This window comes from Lucilia cuprina, chromosome 6 (assembly GCF_022045245.1).
Source record: "Lucilia cuprina isolate Lc7/37 chromosome 6, ASM2204524v1, whole genome shotgun sequence".
NCBI lineage: Eukaryota > Metazoa > Arthropoda > Insecta > Diptera > Calliphoridae > Lucilia > Lucilia cuprina.
Window position 1 is genome coordinate 59,927,249 of NC_060954.1, and position 24,944 is coordinate 59,952,192.

At 31.6% G+C, this 24,944-nt stretch overlaps 1 protein-coding gene across 27 annotated transcripts in view; it reads right to left on the reverse strand.

Moving 5' to 3' along the window:
• LOC111691266 (sorbin and SH3 domain-containing protein 1) overlaps nucleotides 1-24,944 on the reverse strand; it is a 76,884-nt gene that overhangs the window by 36,096 nt on the left and 15,844 nt on the right. For 6 of the 27 annotated variants that reach the window (XM_046954508.1, XM_046954507.1, XM_046954502.1 and 3 more), the window contains exons 2-4: nucleotides 9,053-15,988; nucleotides 5,039-5,248; nucleotides 23-85 (exon numbers count right to left, since the gene is read on the reverse strand). In XM_046954508.1, the coding sequence (XP_046810464.1) occupies nucleotides 23-85; nucleotides 5,039-5,248; nucleotides 9,053-15,737 (6,958 nt within the window). In that variant the 5' untranslated portion in view covers nucleotides 15,738-15,988. Of the gene's footprint in view, nucleotides 1-22; nucleotides 86-311; nucleotides 454-5,038; nucleotides 5,249-9,052; nucleotides 15,989-21,557; nucleotides 21,677-24,944 lie in introns of those variants that run through there. The other 21 variants (XM_046954510.1, XM_046954515.1, XM_046954514.1 and 18 more) reach the window with 16 other exon arrangements.

The following is a 24,944-nucleotide window of genomic DNA, read 5'->3' on the forward strand; positions in this document are numbered from 1 at the left end:
TAGAAATTGTATAGAAATTTACCTGTTCCTGTAGGAGCCTTGGCCTTAAATTTCGGTGCAAACATATTGGTTGATGGAGCCTTTTCTGTAAAATTTTTCATACAAATATGTTTTTGTTGTTGTTGTATTTCAAAATAATTCTTTCTCACAATAATTAATTTATTAAATAAAACACTTATTTAAGGTTTTCAAAAAGAAAAAAACTTGTTTTTTTTTAAGAAAAATTAAATATTATTTAATAATGTCAATCATAATTAATATTTTCATTATTTTTTTTTTTTTTGTTTTTTTTTCAATTTTTTCTAACTAACCCTGTCCCATATTTTCGCAGACTAGAAAAACACACTGAAAGAAACTGAACAAAAAAAAAACAGAAGAACAAGGAACCTGCAAAACACTCTGTACGCTTTTACGTCCGACACTCAACTTGTTGCTTATAAGTTTTTTTTTGTTTTTTCTTTTGAAAATTTCAAAACGAAAACTAAAAAAATATTCAAATAAAATTGTTTTTCACCACCATAGCCACCAGCTTATCATCGTCATCTCGAACAGCCTCATCATACAACTGAGTAAAATAGTCAAATATTTAAATTTTATGCTCATTGTTTAATTTTTCTTAAAAAAGAGAAAAAAAATTTAATGTAAACAAAAGAAATGTTATTTTTGGTCATACTATATAATCTTGTGTTTTCATTTCATTCTGACCGATCTAGTAGAACAACAATTTCCGCAGCAACAAAAAAAGAGAGCAAATTTAAAAGTCTGCCCAAATGTTTGAAAAAAGAAAATAATATTTAACAAAAAATACACCCACTATTAATCTCTTAATGAACACATGTGTTGTAGCCAACAAAAATAATAAAGGGATTTTCGAAAGAAAGTGTTATTTTCAAAAGTTTTCCTTAGATATATATATGTACATATGTATGCACTAGATCAATATATCAAGCATTAGACCATAAAAATTACAAAACCTTTTTCGAATAAAGAACAAGGAAAATAAAATGATTTCGATCAATTTATGAATCAATAATTTTGTTATTATCGAAAGAAGTAAATTGATTTTCTGAAGGGAGTAGTGCCCGATATTGACCGATCCTCACAAAGTTTGTTCCAAAGATTTAGGTTCTTAAAAAACTTGTTAATATTAAATTTCATCGTTGTACTCGTATTTTAAAGCTTGTAATGAGCGGTAAAGTCATTTTCTAAATGGGGGCATTGATATGAGGGGTCAAATATAGACCGATTCTTACAAAAGTTGGTGGAAAGATTTTGGCTCATACTAAACTTGTTTATATCGAATTTTATCGCAGTATTCTCTTTTCTGACACAATATTAAGCGTAAAAGTAATTTTCTGTAAGGATTTGGGGGTGGTGGGGGAGTTGTGCCCAATGTGTGAGTCAATTATGGATCAATCCCCACAAAAGATAATATGGAGATTTTAGCTCATACAAAACTTGTTTTTATCGAACTTCATTGCTGTACTCTCATTCTGAACGTTAAATACATTTCCTAAAGGGAACCTTATATATAGTATAGGTCAATTATGAACTGATCTACATTAAATTTGGATTATAGGGTCAATTATAAACTGATCCTCATAAAATTTGTTTAAACAAATTTACGTTCGCATAAGATTTATTTTTGTAGAATTTTATGGTAATACTGGAATTTTTGAGTTTTCCGAGGAGCCACTTGTATGGGGGCTATGTAAAAACGTGGATTGAATTTGTCAATTTTCAATACCAAAAAATGCTTTAAAAATAATATTCATGCAAAATTTCACAGTTATTTTAACAGACTGACGAGTGGATATGGCTAAATTGTCTCAGAACATAATAAGGACCCGCCTAAGACCCAGAATTTTATGGGTCTTAGGCGAATATTTCCATGTGTTACAAACGGAATAACAGACACAATAGAAATTAACATGTAACGAAAATTTTAAAGTGAATTTCTGGAACTTTTTATGAACTTGGTTCTTTATAAATCGCTTCTTTTATTAATTACTCCGATTTACTCATATATATCTTAATATCAGCATTAAAGTGATTTTTGAATTAGGACACTTTATAGGGGCTTGAGTCAATTATGTACTAAGTTGCACAAATTTCGAATATTATCTTAATTTTTTAAAATGTTCATTAATTGAATGACAATGATTTTCAGAATAGTCGTTCAACTTTTTATAAAAAAAATCGATTTTTCCAAATTCAAAATTCCATTAAAAATTTACTACAAATTCGAAAAAATCAGAAATTTCAATAAAACTTGGATTTTTCACAAAAAATTTCGATTTTTCTCTAAAATTTCGATTTTTTGCTAAAAATTCTATTTTTCACTAAAAATATAACAATTCAATTTTTCACTAACAATTAAATTTTTCACTAAAAATTCAATTTTTCACTAAAAATTCAATTTTTCACTAAAAATTCAATTTTTCACTAAAAAATTCAATTTTTCACTAAAAATTCAATTTTTCACTAAAAATTCAATTTTTCAATAAAAATTAAATTTTTTACTTTAAAACAAAATTTTCAATAATATTTAAATTTTTCACATAAAATTTAAATTTCCACTAAAAATCCAACTTTTTACAAATTTATCCAAAAGTTTTTTTTTAAAAAAAGAATTTTATTTTGGAATATTTTATAGATTTAGTGTGGGGAATTGGATCAGTTACGGATTTAACTCTACAGGATTTGTTAAAACGAATGATTTAAAAAAGACAAAGTTAAGTTAATTGTTATGTTTCGAAAACATTCACCTAAAATAACACATCTTCCGTAAAAGACCCTTTAGAAAATAGTTTGAGTAAAAACACAAGGACACATTTATGTTGTAATGATAATTTTACCTTTCCAAATTTTTTAATTAATATAGAAATTTACAGGTGTAATAATTAAAATAACAAAAAAGTGTCCCTGATAATAGATATTAAGTGACAATAGAATGAGATGAAACAGATTCCTATGATTTAAATATTAATTTAAAACTACAATCTATTTAAGTTTACAACAGTTTGAAAAGTTTTTAAATGTTTAAATTTTCATTCTGGCAATTATCAATCATTGCAACAATGTTGCTAAACATTTTTGTTGATAAAGTATGCTTGCGCCCGCCAATAATTTATATTCAAATTGATGAGAGCTCACTCATTCGTTGATATTTCAACGAGTATTAAATGATGAAAACCATTTTTGAGCGATTGAGTGATAAACAATGAGATGTATAATCAAAATGTTAAAGATATATCCGTCTAATTACTCAAACGTGTGAAAAAAGGCGCGCTATAAAATCAACACTCCGCAAAACTGCATATAATACGAATCTCTTTAAAAGAAAATATTTTCTGAGATGCTATGATGGTTTTTTTTGGAGAATTATTGTTTATTTCTGTATTTTATAAATATATATTAAATGCTTAAATTCGTTTATATTTAGTAAATATGCTAAATTATTAATTGTCTATATTTTAAAGCATATTTTAAGGCTAGTGTGTAAACACAATTGAGGTCAATTTATATTGCAGTCTATAATTCAGACAGTAGTTGAAAAAAATGTAGTCCAAACTGTAGTCGATACTTTAGTCCAGACATAAGCCAAGACTATTGTTCCGATATTAGTCTATACTATAGTAAAAACTCCATACGTTAGTAGAAACTATAGCCCAGATATTTGTATCGACTATATAGTCTGTACTATAATATAAACTATTATTTCGACAATAGTCTAGACTTTAGACTTTCTGAACTATAGTCTGAACCATTGTCTAAACTATAGTCTGGGCTATTGCCTCGTCTATAGTCTGGATTTTTGTCTCGACTATAGTCTAGTCCATTGTCTTGACTATAGTCTAGTCTATTGTTTCGACAATAGCCTAGACTATAGTATATCGAGTTGCATATATATGGACTATTGTTTACACTTTAGTCTCGATTATAGTCTAGTCTACAGTGTGGACTATTGATTAGTTATTGTCTCGACTATAGTCTTGGTTATTGTTTTGACAACAGCGTAGACTATTGTCTCGGATATAGTCGGGGCTATTGCTTCGACTACAGTTTGGACTATAGTTCGGAATATAATTAGGACTATAGTTTATTGTCTTGACAGTAGTCTGAAATATAGTCCGGACTATTGTCTCGACTATAGTCCGGGTTATTACCTCGACAATAGTCTGGAATATAGTCTAGGCTATTGTCTCGACTTCAGTCCCGACTGTCCACACATAAGCCAAGACAATAGTCCAGATATTAGTCTATGCTAAAATAAAAACTCCACATATTACTCTAGACTGTATAGCTTTGACTATAGTTTAGATTTACATATATGTGGACTATTGTCTCTACTATTGTCTCGACTATTGTCTCTACTATGTCTCGACTATTGCCTCGACTATAGTCTGGATTACTTATCTGAACTCCCATATAGTCCATACTTTAGGACTATATGGGAGTTCAAACTATAGTCGAGATTATAGGTCAGACTACAGTACAGGGAAGGCTAGACTAAACTATAGATTAGACCATAATCGAGCCTGTAGAATAAGTATAGCCAAGGTCAGCCGAGAGTCTTTGGGGGGAAGGGGAACTTTTGTGTTTTCACTTATTTTCTTTTTTCCCTACCCCGTGGATCCGCGCCTGGCCAAGGCTATACTTATCCTGGAAAATTAGATTATGTTGTAACAATTAAAGTTTAAGTTGAATTTTACGCAAAAATATCAAATCATATTGATAAAATTAACAATTTTGTTTAGATCGAAATATAACTTTGTAATATTTTTTGGAGATCACTCTCACTTAAAGCAAATTCTTACAGTTCTAAAACATATAGAGGATAGAAAAATACAGATATTTTTTTTTAAAGGATTAAAAACAAAAGGAAAAATAATTTCGAATTTTCTTTTGCAAAATCACCACATGCACTACAACCAAATTCTTTTAATGCCAGGGGAAGAAAGGATTAATCAGATAGACACTACTTGGATTATTTATTTGTAAAATAATGGGGTTTAGTGTCAAATTTCTCACCCACCATCTTGAAATAAAAATCCTTTAGCCAACTTAAGATCTTTATCGATTTCCTGCAATAGATCGCTCTCAGACCAGCTGCGACGATTCGTTGCTGCAGCAAATCGTGTTTGTTTATTATTAGTTCTCCGTTGTAAACGATCAGTCGAGTAAGGATCTCGAGGACGTTGGGGTATTTGATAGGCTCTGGACTTATGGTAATGTAATTTGTTATCTATATTTGGGAAAACCAAATGAAAGTTGAAAAGAAATTAACATTAAAAATACATTTTTAATGTTTATATTTTAAAAATTTTTAAAAGACAAACACACATTAACCATTTCCAATTAGAGAGCCAGTTATTTTAAATTTTTTATAATTTTTTTTATTTCATTTCAATTTCATTTATAATTTTTGTATTGGAAATGGTGTTATTTAATTACAGACATGTATTTTTATGTGTCAAAATTTTTAAAATGTTTTGTATTTGTATCGTATTTTTCGTATACTCTCTGCCATCGATTGTCATTGCCAAATTGTTTGTTTATTGTTGTTTGGTATATTTTTAATTTAAAAATAATGCATTCCATTGTTTAATAAACATATTTATATTTGTAACGGTTTATATTTAACCCACTAAATGTCATTATATATATTTTTATCTATTTATAGAGTAATAAAGTTGAAATATAAAATCGTAAAAGATCACTTCTTTATTTAACTAAATTGATATTTAAAAATTGTACGTAATTAAAGGGTTAATTGCATTTATAGTATTATTTTTTCCTTTTTATTTAATCTTGTAGTTTATTTTGCTTGTGTCTTTTTTTATGGACCATCTGTTTAGTATAACAAACAAACAAATACTTGAGTGCCATTTAATGAAAATTTCCCTATATTATCATTTAATGAATCTCCGCCACAACACCAAATCCAAGTGTAGTCTTATGTCATAACCCACTTTTTGAAATTAAACAGAATTATTCTTAATATAACACGCACAAACATTACATTAATAAATAAGATAAAATCGCAAGGGCTATTATTTGATAAACAACGACGTAAAAATACCCTAAAGTTTGCAAATAATTTGACTAAAATTTTAATTGAATAAAAAATGTTAGGTCAACTCATATAATTCGAAGGTTCAACTAACTTTGTAGATCACAATCACAATATTATTTCAAAATCCAAATATCTGCTTTGTTGTGTCGAAGAATAAAATTTTCCCATTTTCAATAACAAAAACGTCCGATTGCTAAAGAATATTTTGTAAAGTTTTTACTCCTTAAGATCCTCAGTATTTAGCATCTCTTCGTAATTTTCCTGTTTTTAAATTTCTTTAGTCTAGGAACTGTCTAGTCCTTTCATACATAAGCCAATACTATAGCCCAGAAATTAGTCTATACTATAATAAAAACCCCACACATTAGTCTAAGCTCAGATTGTTGTATTGACTATAGTCTGGACTATATTTTATGTACGGACTATAGTTTGAACTCTTGTCTCGACTAAACTTTGAAAATAGCCTCGACTATTGTTTCGACTAGTCTATAGTCTAGTCTATAGTCTAGTCTATAGTCTAGTCTATAGTCTAGTCTATAGTCTAGTCTATAGTCTAGTCTATAGTCTAGTCTATAGTCTAGTCTATAGTCTAGTCTATAGTCTAGTCTATAGTCTAGTCTATAGTCTAGTCTATAGTCTAGTCTATAGTCTAGTCTATAGTCTAGTCTATAGTCTAGTCTATAGTCTAGTCTATAGTCTAGTCTATAGTCTAGTATATAGTCTCTATAGTCTATTCTATAAACTAGTCTTTAACTTAAGTCTTTCAATATTTTTTTGCCATTTACCCGAACTCTTAGGAGCAAAATCTAACATATTTTTTAGGTCGATCTTTTGATCATCTAGTTCACATCAAATGATTGACATATTCAATAAAAGTTATTGTACCAAAAGCAACAAACATTTCTTAGAATTTAAACGTCAAAGATGCAATCTTAATTAATCAATGATAGCCGTCGTCTTTGATTTTCTTTCTCACATCTGTTAAAAATTTTTAAATTGTCGGCTGTGATTCTAGTTCCGAGTAAAATTTAGTCTACATTTAATAACATACATGTGTATGTACTAATTGTACAAACAATTATTTAGTTAATATTGCAAAAAATAAAAGTAAATACATACAATATTTTGTATGTAAATATGGGTACAACAAAAAAGAGAGAATTAAGGGAGAGAAATTGAGAGAGCGTAAGTGCATAATTTACTTAAACTAAACTCAGTTATGCATTTAATTGTACAGTGTGTTATCAAAATGTCATCATCATCATGCAAAAGCTTTATATTTTTTGTAACAAAAACAATTATAATTAACAAAATAGCAACAAAAAAAAAAGGTAAATAAAAACGTTCAACAATTTGTTTTGGTTTTTAAGTTAGAACAAACTACAGTTTTTATTTAATAATCTATAAATAAGGTTTTGAAAAAAATTTTATAAAGAGAACAACAATGTTTCGACTGAATGATCAAACTAACATTGATTGCACATATACATAAATAAATTAAATAATTAAATGTTTTTTTTTTGTTTAATAAAATTTTGAAAAGGGTTTGTTGTTAATATTTAATTTAAATTTAAACTAATTTTCTTTTTTTTAGATATTTTTTTTTTAAGTTTTGGTAACAATTCACAGTTCACAAATTTAACAAAATACACTAGATAAATAATAAAATATATAAAATAATTTTCTTTTTTTTTTTTTTCTTGCAAAAAAATGTTGTTAAATTGATTTAATAAATTTTTAATTAAATTTAAAAATTTTCAAAAATGGTTAAAAAAAAGAGAGCAACAAATAATAGGTAAAGTGTTAATTTTTAGTATTAATTGTATTTAGTTGTTAAGTTTTTGTTGTTGTTGTTTTATTAAAAAAAAATCCTGTCATGGTATTGGTATTATCAAATTGGTGTTTTTGTTTTCTGGATTTTTGATAAAATGTTTAATTGTTAAAAGGAATCGATTAATAATTCTTGTGCTCTGGTTTTAAAAGTTGTTGCCTGTGTTATGAAAGTTACGCCAATAGTTATTAAATTCCTCAAATATTCGGCTACGAAAAGGTGATTTCCCAAACATCTCATCGAATGAACCCGGAAATTGTGTAAAATATTCTGAAGAACTTGGGAAACCCGTAGAGAAATTTGAAAATGGTTCAAAATTGTTTGAATTTGATGTGGAGACATCATAGCCATGATCACCATTAATATGATTGTTTACATCATCATCGTAGTTATCGTTATCGTTTCTATAATCATCGTTATCGTTCTCTAAAATTGGCAGCACAAAAATCCCGGTAGCGTTGTAATAGATAGAGAGAGAGAGAAACAAAAAAGTAATATTCTAAATAGGATAAAGTGCATACATATACACATACACACGCACGCACACACAAGGACATGTCATGGATGTGATAATACAAAAATTAAAAATATATATACATACACCAGGATTTCGGGAGGTAGTAAGTAGTAAGTATATAGTAGTGGGATATATATATATATAGATAATAATAATGGTGATTAGAAAACAGAAAAATATAAATACTTTCCAAGACATTGTATGGAGGATAAAGAGAGCTAATAAACATGTTAAAGTACACAAACACCATTACGACAAGGACGTATGAGTATAATGAAAGGAGCACCATGTACAAAAAATAACCAAAATGAAAAAAGTTGTGAAATGTGTTTAAGGTTGGAGGAGATAAATATAAATAAATAGACTGGGGGGAGGGCTTTTTGTGTGTTATTATAATGTGTGTTCTAGGTGAATCTTCGCCAAGTCGCCCAAGCGGACAACCCTAATACCACAGCTGTACCCAAGACGCTACCAACACCAGTTAAAAGATATGAATCTGAGTCTGATTGTGATTTTTGTGTAGTTGTTTCTTTGTCATTGTTATTAATAGTGGCTTTGGTGTTACAACATGAGCTTGCTGAAGCTGAAGCTTTTTGGGATGTCACTGTTTTGTCAAAGGACTCACCGTGTCCGCCGTTTTCTGGTAACATGGGTGCGCGCAACGTTTTCACTGTCTTAACCACCGATGACTTTTTGAAAGCCTTGCTTACGGAATTATCGGTGGTCTCTTCGGAACGTTCTTCTTCTTGATGTTCTTCGCGATGACCACCTTCGATTTCCTCTTTCTGATGATTGGAGAATTTAGCAAATTCACGTAAATGACGTGGCAAACGTCGCAAGCTGGCCTCCTTTTCACCTTCGATAATTTTAACGGGCGGTATATCTTCCGCCTCACTGAGCTGGGCTTGCGTTGTTGGTTGGGATTCTGCACCCGATTCCCAGTCACTATCGGCTGGCATAGCCAATTTATGACGTCTCTCCTTAACGCGACTTAAGAATTCCTCCTCCATATTAGCCTTGTGTTTTGAGTAAGCCTCGTCTTCGTGTATCTTCGATATTTTAATTATATTTTGCAATCTACGCTTTTCACGTTCCGCCACCTTGTTCAACCATTCCTCCGCCATTTGTTGCCTAAATACCTCATCTTCAGTAAGAGTTGGTAACTTTTGTGTCGATCTGTAGAGATCACGTAAAGGTCTTGTGATGGGTGATGTTGGTGTTTGAGCCATCTGCATTGCTTGAGCTTTCTGCGCCTCCTCCATTAAACGTCTGCGTTCATTTTGTAGACGTTCAAATTCTGTGCGTAGTTCCTCTTCTTTATTAGCAATATACTTCAATTGTTGTTCGTGTATTTCGCGTGGCAAAGAAGCACGTCTCTGACGCATATCTTCCTCTCTTACATGACAACCGTCTAAGGGGAAGAAACCCGAAGTCTGAGGTGCAGGTGAGACACCCCGTCTTGTTGTAGTGCTAATATATTTGGGATTAGGATCCCGTTCAATCATTGAATAACAACTGCCAAACTTAGGTCTATTGTTTTCAGGAGCTCTATTCAACATGGGGGCATGATGTCTCCTCACATTGTAGGCATTAAAGTGATCATAAGAGTGTTGATTGTTGAATGATAAATCATTGGTGGAAGCCGACAAACGTGGTGCTCGAATACCTCCTGGACGTCGTTGATAACAGATTTCTACTTCCTTGGCAAAAGGACGTGCAATATTTTCCGATGAACCCAAATCGCTAGCATATTTTGACCAATCATCTTCAGCTCTTTGGAACTGTGTTTGATTACTGTAAGTGCGCTGTCTATGATGCGCATCGTCACCGAGATTAAACATCGATTCTGCTCGACGGAAACGAGCATCGTCGACATATGAAGGGTTGGAACTTTCTATTTGTATTGGTATTTGATACGTTTTTGGAGGTTCTGGTACCGGTGGAGCCTCATCGTAGGTATCTGATGGTTTGTTAGCTGCTGTTGTGTTACCATTACCATTCTCTATATGTATAGGTATTTGATATGTACGACCTGCTTGATAATCCACTGTATCGGTGGCTGATTCCTGAGGTCTGGAAAATCTTAAGGAACGAGATTTCATAGATCTTTCGATTTCCTGTTCCAATTCTTTAAGGTGTTCATGTCGGGACTTATTAAATTCTTCTATTTGTTGTTTTTGTCTCATGTGTACTCGATTTAAATCAAACATGGAGGCTGATCTCTCACGTTGTTCCCTTTCGGCTTTGCTGGTCTCCAGTTCTCTGTGCAATTGTTTGGAAAGGTCATCAAATTCTTTGAATAACTTTTCATGGTCGTGGCTGAGTGTGGTTATTTTTTTGTGTTCGGTTGTTGTTGTAGTTGACGAAATCATTTCACCATTATTATCCCCGTTCGAGGTTACTTTCGCTGTCGTTGCTGCTGCTGTTGGCAAGTTAAGTGTTGGTAGCGTGGAGGCAGCATCGGCAGCTGCTTTGGCACGTTGCCTAAATTCTTCGTAAGTATCTTGTATTCCCCTCTTTAGTGCGGTATTCTCTGGTTCTTGTTTTTTTGTAAGATCTTTTTCATCCATCTTCGCACTCTTGTTCTCGTCATTAGCAATATTTTGAGAAGTTTCTGCTATAGTGGTTCTTATTGTTGTTTCGCTTTGTGTTGCCGTTTGTTGTTTTCTTTCAATATCTGACGAATGCTTGTTTAAATTTAAAGCTGACATAATTTCTTGGTCATTTTTGTGTGGTGCTGCTGGTGAATTATGTTTAATGTCTTGTTCTTTACCTGTAGACAAGAAACTATTACTGTCCTGAGACATGGCTGTTTTCAAAGGAAAACTGCTGATTGCATCGGAGGGTTTATCACCAGAGGTTTTAGTTTCATGTTTTGAGGTGGAGAAATCTTGCACTACTTTACCATTTTCAATGCGTTTTTGTGTCTCATAGCTGTGAGTTTCCACGCTGGAATATCTTTTGGGTTGTGTATTCATGATTTGGCTGCAGAAGGGTTCAGTATTCGAAGATTCAATGTTTGAGAAGCGTTTGTGTTCGTGATCAAAGATGTTTGATGAACCCATTGTGGGGAACATCTGGCCCAATGTTGTTTCAACACTTTGCATGTTTCCAGATCCTTTGTGTTCGGAAAGTTGTGGGAATTGATGCGAATTTGTCGATGTGCCGTTGTTTAATGTTGATGTTGCTGATGGTACCTGTTCTTTGACTGGAGCACTGCCACTGTTTGTTGTTTGCCTTGAGTTATTTTCATACGATGATGATGATGATACGGAGTGTATTTGTTTATTAGCATTTGATTCGCCAGTATCTTGTATAATCGATAGCAAGCGATGTTTATTCTCTTCTCCATTGTTTTCTCCATTCGATGCTGTTGGCATTTGCTCATTATTATGGGTCAAGTTGACGTCATCGTTGGGTGTCTGTGTATGGGTTACTGTGGTTGTAGAGACCGTTCGTTTAGAGAGATTTTGTGCTTTAGATGCTGTTTCACTTGACTTGACCGGCACGGGTGGTGGTGGTATCTGTGGGGGAGGTGGCGTTATACTTTTACGTAATTTCTTCATCATTGCTGCAGTTTGTAACAGCTGTTGCTCGGCCAATTTTTCTCTTTCCAAGGTCTGCAACTGTTCCTTGGTGTATTCATGATAACCTCGACGTTCTACAAACTTTTGATGGGCATCGAGCAAATCATCTGGTTTTTGTTCTGGTTTCTGTTGTATATAGGAACGTTGGGAGGGTGAGAGACACACTAATACCTGGGGATCATTGCTTGTAGGTACTCCAAGCCAAGATTGATCTTGTTGTTGTTGAGGGGGTTCCGGTCTTTTGGGAGCAGTTTCTCCCACCTTTAGGGATAATTGCAAATCATCAATGTGTGGCAGTTCGGGTAGAGGATAAGGCATATTGTTTTCGGTTTCAACCGCTTTAACGGCACGAGCTTCTCCAATATTTTGCGCAACAGTAGCTAGTTCTTCTAGAACTGCATCACCATATGGAAAGGAGGCTAATGTTTCGGCACACAGTAATCTTAATTTTTTAGGATCGACCGAAGAACTAGAACTATCATCTGATTGCTCGCACTGTTGGTTCGTATCGGTTTTGAGATCTGAAATTGAGGATGTTTGAACTGAATCACTGCTTTGTTCAGGAGCCACGTTAATAGCAGTACACTGACTAAAGTTGGTACTGTCTGAACAATGTGAATCCATGGATTCTTGCCGTATTACAGAGGAAGTGAGTAGACTTAAAGCGCTATTCAAGCCTTTGGGAAGGTCATGCTGTGATTGTGTGTGGGAATTGTGGTAGTCGACATGTTTTTGAAGCAAAGGCAAAGAAGCAGAGTTTGAGAAGGAGGTAGAAGGATTGAAAGCAGAATTAGAGGTATTATCACATTCATCACGAGTTTGTTCTGGTTCGTGTTCTTGAGAAAGAGGAGGTATGGGAGGTGGTGGCGGAGAACCTCTAGGCGGAGGTGGAGGAATAGGAGTAAATGTGTTACTATTATTATAGCTTAATTTCACATAACCGTTTGTAGCACTATTTTCATTGTTATTACCGTTTAATTTTACCGTATTGTTGTCATTAACGTTATTATTGTTATTATTAATTATTAAATCGCGAACCGTATTCATATTTACGTCTTGTGAAAAAACCCGAGATGTTTTCGCGTTATTACCCGCACATAAACTACTACTACTATTAGTATTAAACGATTCTTCACAACTATTTTCTGGCGTTCTACTGGCGACCGTTGTTGATGTTGTTGTGACAGGCAATTTTTGAGTGTTTGAGAGATTTGTATGAATTTTTTTCGTTGAAGACGACGAAGATGATGTTGATGTTGTTGCTATTGTTGTGTTTGTGTTTTGTGAAGCCACTTCATTAATGGAAGAGAGCACCGATGAAATTTGCTCTTCTATTTGGGCAAAAACAAGTTGCTCATTTGCAGGTGATGATGATGATGATAATAATATTGAATCTAATTTGGAATTTATATTTGAATTTGTTTTTGTTTCAGCTAATGATCTTGTTTTAGTGGTGGTGTTGGTGGCGATGGAAGTATTGGTGGCTGTTGCAGACGCAGTGTAAGGTGTTTGAGGAGTATTTTTGTTTATAAGTTTACTGTTATTTATTGTTTGATTATTATTGTTTTGATTTGCGCAAAATTCCGGCAACTGTTGTTTTGGTATTTTGGCAGTGAATGCTGATGGTGCTGCTGATGATGTCAGTGACTCAAAGCAGATGTTTTCTGTCACTGGTTTATTTATAATATCTCGTAAATCTGTATCCAAATCAAAATCAGGCGTAGATGTATGCACATTTTCAAACAAATCCATATCATGTAAATCGGACATACTGCTGGAGGCGGAATTTGAAATGAAAACAACCTCAGCCGCTTCGGCCTCCGGTGACATACAACTACTCACTGTTGTACAGCTTTCATCAGCATCGGGAGCATCTTGTAGACGAGCTGCCACAGCAACAGCTATAGGTTCTTCTCTGATAACCTTGGATTTTCTTTGATTAGTAGACTGTTGTTGTTGTTTGTGGGATTTGGAAAAGTCCAAAGAACTTTTGGGATATTTAGCGTTTAGTTTCTGAACTTTACCTTCTGAGGGACAGTTAGTAGCACTTTCATTTGAAGCTGATCTGGATAGGGGATTTTCAGAATTATCGCTTAACTCACTATTCTCTTCGGAAATGCTGTCCAAGAAACGAGGATTTAGCATTTGCGGCAAAAAGTGATTCTCCAAGGCTATGCGTTTCTGTTTTCTAGATTGTTTTTGCGAGCTACTGGCTGAAGATGAGGACGAAGAGGAAGTTACTTCTGTTATAGAATCGGCCACTTTTTGAATATCATCACTATATTCCACGGAAGATTCTGCCTCACTAATGACTGGTGACCTTAATTCTTCCAAATCACTTAAACTTTCATCACTGATCTCCACAATTCTAACATCCGATGTGTTGGTTTTCGCTACACTGGATAAGGGTTCTTTCATGGTGGGTGAGGTTATTTGAGGTTCATTATCTTTATCCTCCAGATGTACTTGATGTACAATAACTTTAGCTTGTTGTTGATGTTGATGTTGTTGTTTTTGCTGCTGTTGTGTGTTGTGATCTTCCTCATCCGATGTGCTTACTTTATGTACTATAACCTTAACCTCATGTTGCTGGGATGCTGATTCATTTGAAGATGAGTTTGTGTTGTTGTTGGTGACCTCTTCAGTTTTGTCTACTTTGTGTACTATAACTTTGACTTCATGCTGTTGAGAATGTTGTGCATTTGCGGCTGTATTGTTACTATCTGTTTTATCAGTCGTTTCAGAGTCTTCCTCTGCTGTGATCACTTTGTGCACAATTACTTTAACTTGTTGTTGTTCTTGTTGCGTTTGTTGAGAGATATTATCTGTTTGTTTTGTTGTTGGTTTACTACTATCTGCTGTGTTATTATCTTGGTCAAGTTCTTTTGAACTGATTTCATTTTCCTTGACTACATCTGGTTCGGTTAAGATTTTATGTATAATAACTTTAAAAGGCTCATTTTCTGACTTTTCTGTGGCCGGTGTAGCGCTCTGCTCTTCTTTAGAAGATTCATTAGATTTTATAGCGTTCGTAGTTGTCAGCTCTTTATTTGTGTTAACACTATTAGAATCTTCACAAACTATTCTATGTACAATAACCTTACCTAGGGCACACGTACTAGGTGAGATTGGTGAAACATCTGTTGTTGCAGTTTGAATGTTGCTTTCCTCACTGGAAATATCCCTTTGAGGGTCGATCATTTTCGATTTTTCATTGCCCATAATGTCATTTGTTTTAACACCGTGATTATTTTTACTTTTATTATCGCACTGTGATGGTTCATTCAAAACTGTGTCATTCGTTTCTGTCGTCTTTACGTTTGCCTCGGACTCTTGCTCTGTTGCAGTGGTGACGTCGGGTGTCGTTTGTTTTAATGATTGCACATTTTCACATACATCAAACTGATTAGATTTTTTAGTGGTGGATGTGTCAACAATTTCTGCGACATTATTCTCCGAGGAAACTGCACTGATGTTGGTCACTTCGCTGACAGTGAGAGGAGATGCAGATGATGTTGTTGTTGGTGTTGTTGTTGAGTTTTCGGGGCTGTGGGTAGTGTTGATAGTTGTGGGTGTTGTTGTTGTTGCAGTTGTTGGCTCTTTAGACTCTTTTTTACAATTTTCTTCTTTTTGTTTTTGTTGCTGCTGTTGTTGTTGCTGCTGCTGTTTATTACGTTGTTTATTTTTGTTACGATTACGATTTTTATTGCGGTAGTTGGGCATCTCTATTTTTTAAAAAACACTTCGACGAGTTGTTACTCCTCGGTTTCTCTTTTCTTGTTTGTTTAATTGCTTTTGTTTTGCTAATGATTTGTTTATGTTATTGTTGTTGTTTTTTTGCACGTTTACCTGTAATTTAGTGAATAGTTGCTCTAATCGAAGGTGGTTTTGGGCGGTTTAGTTTGTACGATAGTTTTTCAAATTTCTGCAAAAACTTTATTAACTTTATTTTTTTTTAATTTAATTTAAAAAATCTATTTGATTGCATAAGTTTTATAGAATTTAGTATTAAAAAAACACACAATTACGCAAAAAGGATGAAGAAAAATGTTTTAGTGATGATATTGGTGGTGGTGGTGTTGGTGATAGTAGTAGTTGTGGTGTTGGTGATGATGATGCCATGTACTAAAATGTTTGCTCAATTATCAACAATAACAGTTTGCTTTTCAATATCTATATACTCTATATGTATTTCTTTTATTATATTTTTCTAATTTTCTTAATGTCTTTTTTGTACTAATTTTTCTTTTTCAATAGAAAATTTTTATAGTGGGCAACAGACAGCTCTTTAGTTTTTCGTTCGTTCGTACCATTCGACTTTAAGCGACTGAAAACACTCACGTACTAATGCTCACAGAACCAGAGGCGAACACCGGCATATAAAAAAATATATTTTAGGTACATATACAACAAAAAAAAAATAAATAATATCAAGAAAATCTGAACAGAAACATTTTATTAGAAAAAATTAAACGCGCGACCACGAATGTGACACGGATTTAAACAAACAGCTACAACAACAACAAAAACTACAATGAATAAAATAAAATCATCATCATCATCAACTCAATAAAACAACAAAATCTCTTTAGAAAATTTTGAAAAATCTTTCTTTATCATTATCATTGTTGCTGTTGTTGTTCATATTGTTGTTGCTGGCTTCTCATTAATGTTTTCGCCTGGCTATACTTCTGATCTGTTCAGTTTAGTTAAGTCTTTCAATTATTTTGTTGCTGTTGTTGATCTTTTTTGTTATTCATAAAAAAGCACGGGGTAACAACAACAACACAACAAACTAATTTTCATAAAGAAAATATTTCATAATTTAAAATGAAAACACAACAACAAAATAATAATAAATAATTTTCTTAAAAATAGGAAGCTTTAAAAATACAACAACAAAAAAACGTTTGCTCTACTAAAAACAAACAAAAAGATTTCCCACATTTCGATTTGCCACCATTCAATCGTAAATATTTTTTAAAAAGTTTTAAAATTTTTCAAAAAAACATATTGGAATTTGCCAAATGATATTTTGTAGTGTTGATCATATAGTAGCAACTAAAATGGCGTGCGCGTGTCAGTGTTTGTTTAAAAGAGAAAGAGAGAGAGGGAAAACAAAATAAATTGACGATTTTGATCTTTTATGAATGCATCCTCAGATTTTGTGTCTGAATGTATATATGTTGTCTTTCCAAAATTAGTGCATTAATACCTTTTATATATTCCCATAGAATTGAGCTCATTGCCTAAAATTATTTAAAATTTATTAAATCATACAACAAACAAGAAATTAATTTTAAAATTAACCCAATAAACAATTATCTCTTACGGCAAAAAATGACAACAATTTCCTGTGGAATGTTTAATGATTTTTAAGTTTTTCTTAATGAGAATTTCTAAATGAAATAAAATGGCTGTTTTCAAACACTTAAACAACATTGACTGAATGTCAAATAAAAATGTTTGTCTAAAAAATCAATCAATCTTTTAGCTTTAGAAAACTAAAAAAAACATAATTCAAAATTTACGTCATTTTATGATTTTGTCAAATTTTTCCATTGAAATCGTTTTTTCTTTAGAGATTTATGATTGTCAAATATTTTCAAACATTTTGCTTAAAGAAGTGAAATCATATAAAGAAATATCTAAGAGAACAAATGCGTATTTGCAAGATCTAGATTAGATTTTAAATCGAAATATATCCATACTTGGTTTTGCAACTTTTTGTCGAGATACGAGTATGTGAAACAGAATTATGAACATAAAAGTTCTATTTGGCGGGTTCAGTTGTATGGAGACTAGGCGAAATAATGGACCGATCTTAACCATTTGCAATAAACTTTGTCCCTGGGACAATAGAATATCATGTGCCAAATTTCATTAAATGATCTTCAAAATTGCAACCTGTATCGAATACAATAACACGCAAAACAGTTATTGATCTTCCTACTGAAAGAAATATAATTACAGAATTAATATATAAACAATCATATTTTGAACTTCTGTATGATCTATTTATGATTGCTATACATATTGTTATTGTTTTTTCATATAATCAGTTTTCAATCATATATCAGGATCATCTTCGAATCATTATTTAAGCGCGCAATATATTTATAATTTTTCGGTCATCAAAAGGAGTCAAAAAAGACTCATTTTACTGATTAATCATACAACAATCTTTCAAATGCTAACTGGCAATATACTCTAAGTCTAATGATATCGAATATTTGGTATAATATTGAGATAATCTTCTAATATCAATAAGACATGCGTTTTTAGGAATTCAGTGGTATCATTCTAAGCTAGAGGATGGAGAATCGAATCGTGCGATCGAACTTCTTCATAAAAATCGCATATTGCTAAATGATAATTAAGTTGTAACATCGGAAAACCTCAAGAGATTGTTGGGTTGCAAGCAAAATATATTTACATGATCTCTCCATATTGCATTCATTAATTGAATATCTGATTGTCTATCCGAAATCGCTGATTGCTAAATGGAAATTTAGTTGTAACATCAGATAACATTTACACCAAAAGTTTGTTGGATTGCAAGAAAAATATATTTGCAAGATCTCTCCCAATTTGTAATTTAAGCAAATCTATGGAAATATAATCCATATAACCTATTTTGTGCGATCAAAATTCTCAATCCAAAATCACAAATTGCTAAAATGGAAAGTTTGTACAATTGCAAGAAAGGTTTGTAAAGATCTCTCTAAATTGTAGCCACATTTTGAATGTCTCATAAGTTAGAAATGATCTGGCAAATAAAACCAAAGAATTACGTAAGTTTTACTTGGACAATCTAAAGCGGGAAATTCTAGTAAAATCGATCTTAAACTTATTGATATAAGTTTTATCCTATAAACAATACCCACTGGTATGAAAAAGAGTAAATAATACTATGTAGACATTAGATCACGCACATTATAACAGAATTGTGAGAAGTGTGCTATAAAAGAAAGCCCATCTGTAGACGTTCCCTTTAATCTAAGTCCTTTAAATATAAGATACTTTTCGACATAATACATAAGACTTATAAATTAAAATAGTGTATATAGCGATTAGTAATCTTTACTTAATATATAGAGACATGTCAAAAATCTCCTTTAAATAACAATAAATAGGGGGGGGCAGTGTAGGAGGTATAGTGCTACGCTAAAACTTCTGATCGTTTCTGCATTCCATCATTTATCCTTATCCATTAAACTGAATGTTGACCCACAAACTTTCACATTCTAGACACCCGTAAAGTTTTGGAGAGTTATGAGAGCTGCTGTAAATGAACAGCTGTTCTTGTAAATGTCATACTTAACTCTAGTCTGTTGTCATAATTGACCGCCACATCATCAGAATATATGCTTATCTGATTAGCGAAACCTTAAATAATATGTATAAGGTGCTCTCTGTAGAAACGACTAGAACTTATTTACACATATATGCAAATCACAATCCCTAAATGTTTGCTGGGTATATAGCCTTAATTAAACGAATTATAATAGAGGTATGTGCTAAAATGCTAAAATGTGCTAAAATGCAGTAAAATGATCGTATAAAATTAAAAAGAAATTATAGCTATATATCATTAAAAGTCAAAAAAGGTCAAATTACAAAGAATTGTGTGCAATTTAAAATAAGTAAGAGTGTAATATTAAGCTATATCGAATATCATACACCCTCAACACTTGATATACTCGATCTTTAAAGATATTAATGTAGATTGTTCAATATCCTTCCCTATAGGAAAATCTATATTCTAAAAACTATGAAATTCAAATCATGAATCGTTCTGTTTGTTATGTATCCTCCAGTAGGTTCTAGTCTGGTAGACCGGTGGTGGTGGGTTCGATTCCCACCTGAGGCACTGGTTTAGGAGCGCACAACAGGCCCGATAGAGCCATATATGTATTTCTTCGGTTTTGATGTATATATGTAAATCCTCCTTTCAAACTAACTATTTAACTATGTTTCCAAAAATTTTTCAATTTGAAAACCGAGAAAACTTCCGAAAAAAGATATCTACTTTTCAACACAAAAGAAAAAAAAAAAAAAAGGGAAATAGAAATATACACGTTTGGTACCAAATTGACACGAAAGTGTTTATAATTTTTCAATAACATTCATTGTCAAAGTATATACAAACGTACGAAGACGCTATGCAACATTTTGTTGTCAATAGTAGGCTTACCACGTTTGTTAACATTTAAACAATAGATGTGTTTAAAATTTAGCTATCGACAACAAATTGTTGCACTATTGACAATGTTGTTGTGTCAACATTACATAGTGTTGTCGTACGTTTAATGTTATTGAAAATTGTGTTGTCAATTTGATACCAGTCGTTGATATATCTTTTTCCCTCGGTGTAGGAATGGAACAATGTAATTTTTTCAGATACATTTAATCCGTTTTATTCAATATTCTAGAAACTATTGTACGAATGTTGGGCAGACAGACAAAATGTGTACATATATAATGAAAAAATATGTTTAAAGATGTTACATACAGAATAATAAAACCAATAGTAACCTTATAATTTTAGTGTAGAGTATAAACATATGCAATGTTATTGTTTGGCAAGGAAAAGTGAACTGTTGCAAATGGATTTGGATGGGTTTTTTTTATATTTTAATTCATTGTAGATGTAGTTCATGTTTTTAATTGCACAGACAATACCAACAACAAGTCTCCCATTTAATGTAGGGGTCAGTCAATTAATCTCAAGTATTACCCTTGGATAAAACAAAATTTATGCAATACATACGTATTATGGTCGGTATATATGTATGTTACGTATACGCAATGAAGCAATTGAGAAATGAACAGTGGTTTGTAAGGAAATTTCTCAAGATAAAAAAATCAAAATGTTGTAGAAAATAGAATAATAAAAATAAGATGTTTTTTACATTTATAGGAAACGTAAACAGTTTTCTTCTAATAAAAAGTTCTTTTAAACCACTGTGCTATAACCATAGAAACGCTTAAGAACTTTTATAAATTAAAACGTTGAAATGTATGTTTTTTTTTCCTAAAAGGAAATGATTAGTGGGGCATCTGTTTTTGACAAAGTGAGAGAGTCAATCGGCATTTACAGACACAATTTGTTTTTGTTTTAAAGCAGTGGCTCTTGAACAACATTTAACACTATTAAAACCATTGGGGGTTTAGTGGTAACATTAACATTATTTAAATTTTTTTTAATTTCACTGAAACATCAAAATGACCTCATTAAATTTTAATAAATAACACAAGTAAATTCAATTGTTTTGTTACACAAACACACACTTATATTATAATTAATATAAATATTTGTTTAATTTTTTTTCTCTGCAAAATTGTTTATAATTTTCCTAAACCTAATTGTTTATGCTTATTTTAGTATTTTGGCACTATTAAACACATTCATATCATCTTGTTGTTATAATTATACTTCTTTTTAGAAAACTATAACAAAAAATATTCTTTTAAATTATTTACGTGGTTTTTTTATAAACATAAACATTTTAATTTATTTATTTAAAATTATACACATACTTAACAACTAAATGTTTTGTGAGAGTGCAAGAACAATTTTTCGTAAAAACATTTTATTTCTTCTTTTTTTAGTTTTTAAATTTATGTATTTACCGCACAACGATCGCGTCTGTACTAGAAGGGCTTTAGTTTGCCGTTTTGCAAACCTAAAAAATGATGTGCACAATAAAACACATTGTGTATTCTAAATATATACAACAACAACAACAGCAAATACAATTACTAAATTTATAATAATAAAAAAAAAAACAATTACAAAAAGAAAAGCAGCAACATAATGTATGAATGAGTACAAATGACGATCTTACGTCATCAGCTGGTGCACAATATTCTTTTTGTTGTTGCTTGTTTGTTTTTACGAAAGCGTTTAGAAATTCATGGGCTTGTCTATAGGAAATCATTTATATTAAAAAAATGGCTAATGTATAGTGGTTGGGAAACCAGCAGGATGAATTTGATCAAACCAATGTAATAACTCTTAAAGTTTTTCTGCTTCAAAATTTTCCGGGAACTAAAACAGAACTAGAACAGAACTAAAACAGAACTAGACAGAACTAGAACAGAACTAGAACAGAACTAGAACAGAACTAGAACAGAACTAGAACAGAACTAGAACAGAACTAGAACAGAACTAGAACAGAACTAGAACAGAACTAGAACAGAACTAGAACAGAACTAGAACAGAACTAGAACAGAACTAGAACAGAACTAGAACAGAACTAGAACAGAACTAGAACAGAACTAGAACAGAACTAGAACAGAACTAGAACAGAACTAGAACAGAACTAGAACAGAACTAGAACAGAACTAGAACAGAACTAGAACAGAACTAGAAAAGAACTAAAACAGAACTAGAACAGAACTAGAACAGACTTAGAACTGAACTAAAACTGTATGAAAACTCTGTATTCAAGCCGGGTTGTTACGAGAGTTCTATAGTTGAAACGAAGAGTCGACTTTTCGACTTTTTTTATTTAGTTAAAAGTCGACTTTTCGACTTTTTGCATTTTATGAAAATCGACTTTTAGACTTTTCGACTATAAGTATTTTATAAATAGTGGAATTTTCGACTTTTTTCGACTTCTTCCGACTTTTCGATTTTTTCGACTTTTTGAACAGAACTAGAACAGAACTAGAACTAGAACAGAACTAGAACAGAACTAAAACAGAACTAGAACAGAACTAGAACAGAACTAGAACAGAACTAGAACAGAACTAGAACAGAACGAGAACAGAACTAGAACAGAACTAGAACAGAACTAGAACAGAACTAGAACAGAACTAGAACAGAACTAGAACAGAACTAGAACAGAACTAGAACAGAACTAGAACAGAACTAGAACAGAACTAGAACAGAACTAGAACAGAACTAGAACAGAACTAGAACAGAACTAGAACAGAACTAGAACAGAACTAGAACAGAACTAGAACAGAACTAGAACAGAACTAGAACAGAACTAGAACAGAACTAGAACAGAACTAGAACAGAACTAGAACTGAACTAGAACTGAACTAATACTGAACTAAAACTGTATGAAAACTCTGTATTCAAGCCGGGTTGTTACGAGAGTTCTATAGTTGAAACGAAAAATCGACTTTTCGACTTTTTTCATTTAGTTAAAAATCGACTTTTCGACTTTTTGCATTTTATGAAAATCGACTTTTAGACTTTTCGACTATAAGTATTTTATAAATAGTGGATTTTTCGATTTTTTTAGACTTTTCGATTTTTTCGACTTTTTGACTATTTTCGACTTCTTTCGACTTTTTTCCGACTATTTTTTGACCTTTTTCGAGATTTTCTGACTATTTTAGAGTTTTTAGACTTTTTCCGACTTTTTTCGACTTTTCGATTTTTTCGACTTTTATTAACAAAGTCGACTTTTCGACTTTTTCACAGACGTTAGTCGACTTCGACTTTTTTCGACAAAAAGTCGATTGTTCGATTATTCGAAAGTCGATATATACTTAGAACCCTAGCTGTTACTATGACTGACAAACTAATTCAAATAAACTGTGTTTCTAATCAAAATATTTAAATAATTGCCACTTAAAAGTGACAGTATTTGCATTTAAGCGTTTTTTTTTTCTAAAACGTACTTAAGATAATTTAAAACAATAGCAGATGATGAATCATTTAAAACATTTTCAAACGATGTTAGATGAACAATAAGAAAGAAAAAACAATTCCTTAATAAAACGTTTTGCGCATTTAAATGTGAACTACATGTATTTTAAATATGGCTAAAATATTTATGAAGCTTGACAAAATTCTTAAAATAGAAATTAATTTTTAATATGAAAACAAAATAAACAAAGCTTTTTAAACCGGTATTATTTTGAGATAAGACACCTGCATTTAAAAATTTAATATTCTTTTTAATTTGCGGTTACGAAATGTTAAAAAAGTATTTCTTTGAAATTATATATTTTTATATAATTTAAATTAAAATTTTTCACATAAAATTTCATTTGTTTTTAGTAAAAACTGAATGTCATGTATTGAATTGTTTGTTTTGAATAGATCTGTTCAATTAACCCTGTCTTGACATGGGAAATTGATTGTGATGAATGTTTGTATTTTTTTTTTTATGAACATGGGAACAACAAACAAGTTAATGAAGATGTAATAGATAAATTACTTAAACTGTTCCAGATGTATATATTTAAGTAAATTGTGCAAATGTTTACATTGCAATTGCATGTACAGAGATAACAATTTGTAAAATCCTATTAATCTTCTTGAATGATAATGATGTCATAAAATTTTTAAAAACACATATATTTTTTAATAACTATTTCTCTTAATAGTGCCAAAAGAACCAAGCATTTACAATATCTGAGATGATTAAAATGCATTTTTATTTTTACAATTTCATTCATAAAATAAACTCCACTATACAGATATACTAATATGACAGATACCTTAGATGACCCACATTCAAAAACGGCTGTAGCAAATAATTCACTTCCAGCTTATCCATGACGATTTATTTTTAGGAAATACACACTAATTTCAAACAATTTATACTAAAACAAATTTAGCTGACGTACAACATTTTCTACACGACAAGAAAGTTCTCTTGAAATTATAATCTTTTCCATTGATCTTGAACTTTTTTCGTTTAAATTTGATATTATAGTTTTCTTGTTGTTGAGATGTCACATTCAACAAATGATAGAAAACGATAGACAAGAAGATAAACATATTGAAATTATCTTTTATAGTCTATATCAGGCATGGGAAATTGGAATATTAAAATAGTTTTAACTGAACTGGAACAGAACTAGAACAGAACTAGAACTGAACTAGAACTGAACTAGAACTGAACTAGAAATGAACTAGAACTGAACTAGAACTGAACTAGAACTGAACTAGAACTGAAC